Source organism: Antrostomus carolinensis, unplaced genomic scaffold (assembly GCF_000700745.2).
Source record: "Antrostomus carolinensis isolate BGI_N321 unplaced genomic scaffold, ASM70074v2 scaffold24989, whole genome shotgun sequence".
Lineage (NCBI taxonomy): Eukaryota > Metazoa > Chordata > Aves > Caprimulgiformes > Caprimulgidae > Antrostomus > Antrostomus carolinensis.
Genome location: NW_010338404.1, coordinates 1 through 1,009, shown reverse-complemented (window position 1 = coordinate 1,009; position 1,009 = coordinate 1). Strand labels below are relative to the sequence as shown.

The 1,009-nt window shown below is 49.0% G+C and overlaps 1 protein-coding gene across 1 annotated transcript in view; it reads right to left on the bottom strand.

Annotated features, from left to right (window-relative positions):
• SCAP (SREBF chaperone) overlaps window positions 1-805 on the bottom strand; it is a gene marked incomplete at its 5' end in the record, with an annotated part of 13,582 nt that extends 12,777 nt beyond the window's left edge. Inside the window, one exon of the mRNA XM_029086880.1 lies at window positions 711-805. Coding sequence (XP_028942713.1) covers window positions 711-805 — 95 coding nt within the window. The remainder of the gene's footprint in view (window positions 1-710) is intronic.
• Window positions 806-1,009: the final 204 nt, after the last annotated feature.

The following is a 1,009-nucleotide window of genomic DNA, read 5'->3' as shown; positions in this document are numbered from 1 at the left end:
TCCATCCCCACACAGACTGTCCATCCCCACACAGCCTGTCCATCCCCACACAGACTGTCCATCCTAATTCTCAAAGCAGATATTCTGCAAGAAGGTTTTGGTTTTTCCTTCCATCCATCACGGATCACCCAGCTCACAAAAAGCCACTTTAAGGTTGGAACGAGGTGTCCCCACAGCAAAGGCACCGGGCAGGGTTAAGTTCTGTGACAGGAAGCTCATTTTCACAAACACAAGGAGGATGGATGGATGGTTGTGAGGGAAATGAGCTCCTGCTCCAGCTCCTCCCAGGACTGCCACAGCGAAGTGATCAGCCCCATGGTTTTTGGGTGACAGCCATCACGAGAGAAGGTCTCCAAACCATGTGGCAGACTGAGGGGATCTATGCCAAGGGGGTAGGGGACACATCACAGGATGCAGTGGGATTGCGTTTTGGGATTGCACAGAATCAGCTGGAGAGACTGGAGCAAGTATAAATCAAGTGCCAGCAACTGGAGTCAGAGCACAGGCTGTAGGAGCCTGTGTGTGCTGCCAACAAGCAGGGTCACCAGCAACTGGGATGGGGACCATGGTCCACAGGAGCCCATGTGTCTGGGTCACCAGCAACTGGAGCAGGTCAGAGTTTGCACGTCAGTGTGTGATCACTAGTGACCAGTGAGCCAGGCAGCTGGGTGAGAGGCTTGGGAGCCTCCACAGTGATCAGTCGTACCCACCTGGATGGCTGGGACAAGGGTGAAATACCCGATCAGGATGATCCCAAGCTCTGTGGCCATATTCTTCATAATCGACCAGCTCTCATTGCTCAAGCCTGGAGAAAGAACATGCCAAGACAGGTGAAAGGAAACTCTTCACAAGTGGACAGACACAAACACAACAAAAAGGAACTGAATTTCCCTTCTTTAAAATTAGGCGTCTCTAGGCAACAGGCACTTCCAGGCTCAAATTCATTTGATATATTTTGAATATTTAATTCAAAATAATAAATATATAAATAAATATAAATAAACAATAT